Raw genomic sequence first — 2500 nt, 5'->3', positions numbered from 1 at the left:
AGTAAAATTTGGAAAATTGACATGTATCAACTTCGTTTCCTCGTAGCTTTCAGGAAAATGGGTTTTTTTTAAATGAAATTACCTACAAACATCTTTCAGAGTGTGTAGATTACAATTATATCGATATTTGATATGAAAAACAAATTGTTGGACTCGCACGCATGCATTCTAACACACATCACATATATCTACAAAATGAAATTTCGAAAATATATGTCAGTATGTATGTGCGTGTTTTTATCATTGTTATATATATATATATATATATATATATATATATATATATATATATATATATATATATATATATATATATATATATATATATATCATATTCCGATATAATCATAATCTACATGTTCTGAAGGATATTTGTAGAAATTTTCATTCAACAAGACGCATTTTCCCGAAAGTTATGAGGAAACAAAGCCGAATTTTCTGAAACTCACCTGAAAAAAAATTTTCACAAGAAATCGAAATTTTCACTATCTGAAGCGTATTTGTAGAAAATTCCATTTGAAAATATCTGTTTTCCTGGAAGTTATGAAGAAACAAAGTCGGAGGGTGCACTTGGGTAGGAATGCCGAATTAAGTATAGAGAAATAAATTGGTGCCTGAAAAATTAAGCTTTATGCTCGTAGAATTTGGTTTTGTATATATGAGCGTGTGTGTTTGTATGTGTGTGTGTGTGTGTGTGTGTGTGTGTGTGTGTGTGTGTGTGTGTGTGTGTGTGTGTGTGTGTTTATGCACACACACACACACAGACACATTCATATATACACTCACAATAAGGTCCATTATTTTGATGCATAGACTGAGATTGAAGTGTAAAACAATTAAGGTTGGTGTGTATATAAGTAAAGTTGGTGTATATACAACTAAAATGGTATATATATACAACCTAGCTTGACGTGTACAGAATAACGTTGCTGCGTGTAGAATTAAATGTTGAGGTGTGTTTGTGCGTATCGTATTCCCTACACAAATCCCCATGTGTGTAGAAAATTTTTTGCGAGTGTATAACCCAGTTTGATGTCTTCCACCAGCCCCATAATGACGCGTGTATAATTAAAATAATGAAGCACTTACCTTTGTTATTGTGTATATATGTAACTTTGGTGTTTCCCAAAATTTCATCAATTGAATGCTGGTTGTTGTTCGTGGTCACTCTCTGCGGCCCTTCGATTAAAGATCGATGAAGAAAGGTACTGGTGCAACTTAAACTGTCTCTGGCAGCCTGATTCCTTTCGTTGGCACCTGTAACTATACCGTTTAAGGGCAGCAATGACATCCCTGTTGTGCCTTGCAGACTCACTTTCTCTTCCGCCGGATCCAAACATTGGAAGAAATAATTATCGCAATAGACTTCTCTCTCTGCCTTGATATAGGCTGATGAAACGCCAGCCATCCTCATTGGTGGTGGTCGAGGGTTTCAGGGGGTGGGGGGAGAGGAGGACGGAGTGGAAATAGTAATAGGAGTAGTGATAGTGGTAGTAGTAGTAGTAGAAGTGGGGTAGGGCCGGGAGAACAGGAAGAGGGGTGAGGGGAAAAGTCGGGAGAAGGGGTGGTGTATTGTCTGGTTCCCTATTTGGGACCCACTTGTCTCGTTTTTTATCTTTTTTTTGAAGATTCTTTTAGAATTGCTGTCTCATATTGTTGTTGTTGTTGTTAGTGGTGGTGTTGGTGGCGGTGGTGGTATCACTGTTTATCAATGTTGTTGCTACTGATGATGATGATGATGGTGATGAAAACGAGGTAAATGAGGAGAATGGGAAAGATGCGGAGGGTGGGGGCGGGAATCTTTGTGGAAATAATGTTGTATAATGAAGAATCGGTGAAAATGGAAACCAAGTTACTGTTTTTGTGGTTTAGTGTACATGTGTGTATGTGTGTGCATATATATATATATATATATATATATATATATATATATATATGTACGTATGTATTTATATATATGCGCCCATGTGTGTTGGTATGTATGAGTATATATATATGTATATATATAAATGTGTATATATATTGCTAATGTCTGTTTTTATGCTTAGCTATAATATAAAGCAATTTTTACATTAATCTAATTAATCTCTATACGTTTGTAGAGTACAAGTTTATTGTTAAACAAGAATATTGTTGACAGGGACTTCGAAGTTTCGGCCAGTTAAGCCATATATGTGTGTGTGTGTGTGTATGAATACGTATATGTATATGTGTATATACATATGTCTGTGCATGTGTGTATGTGTGTGTGTGTATGCGCGTATGTATGCGCAGAATACAAAATTTTGTTTACAAACTTGCTTACAAACAAAAGAGTACTCAATACCTGATGCAGAGTTTATATTTAGTAGAAACCTATATGTCGTGGGTGTTAACGCGTGTATATTTGAAAATATACATTTTATTTACAAACGATACGTTGGACACATAATACTTGATGTACAAGTTTGTATTTATTACAAGTCGGACGATGATATACATATATGTAAATATATAGATG

The 2500-nt window shown here is 34.8% G+C and overlaps 1 protein-coding gene across 1 annotated transcript in view; it reads right to left on the bottom strand.

Moving 5' to 3' along the window:
• Positions 1–1869, bottom strand: part of LOC106880806 (uncharacterized) — a 55805-nt gene extending 53936 nt beyond the window's left edge. Inside the window, exon 1 of the mRNA XM_089363344.1 lies at positions 1090–1869. Coding sequence (XP_089219470.1) covers positions 1090–1414 — 325 coding nt within the window. The 5' untranslated portion in view covers positions 1415–1869. The remainder of the gene's footprint in view (positions 1–1089) is intronic.
• Between the last annotated feature and the right edge of the window lie 631 nt (positions 1870–2500).

Source organism: Octopus bimaculoides, chromosome 15, assembly GCF_046866305.1.
Source record: "Octopus bimaculoides isolate indiv1 chromosome 15, ASM4686630v1, whole genome shotgun sequence".
In the NCBI taxonomy this organism is placed as follows: Eukaryota; Metazoa; Mollusca; class Cephalopoda; order Octopoda; family Octopodidae; genus Octopus; species Octopus bimaculoides.
This window is presented reverse-complemented; position numbering and strand designations above follow the sequence as displayed.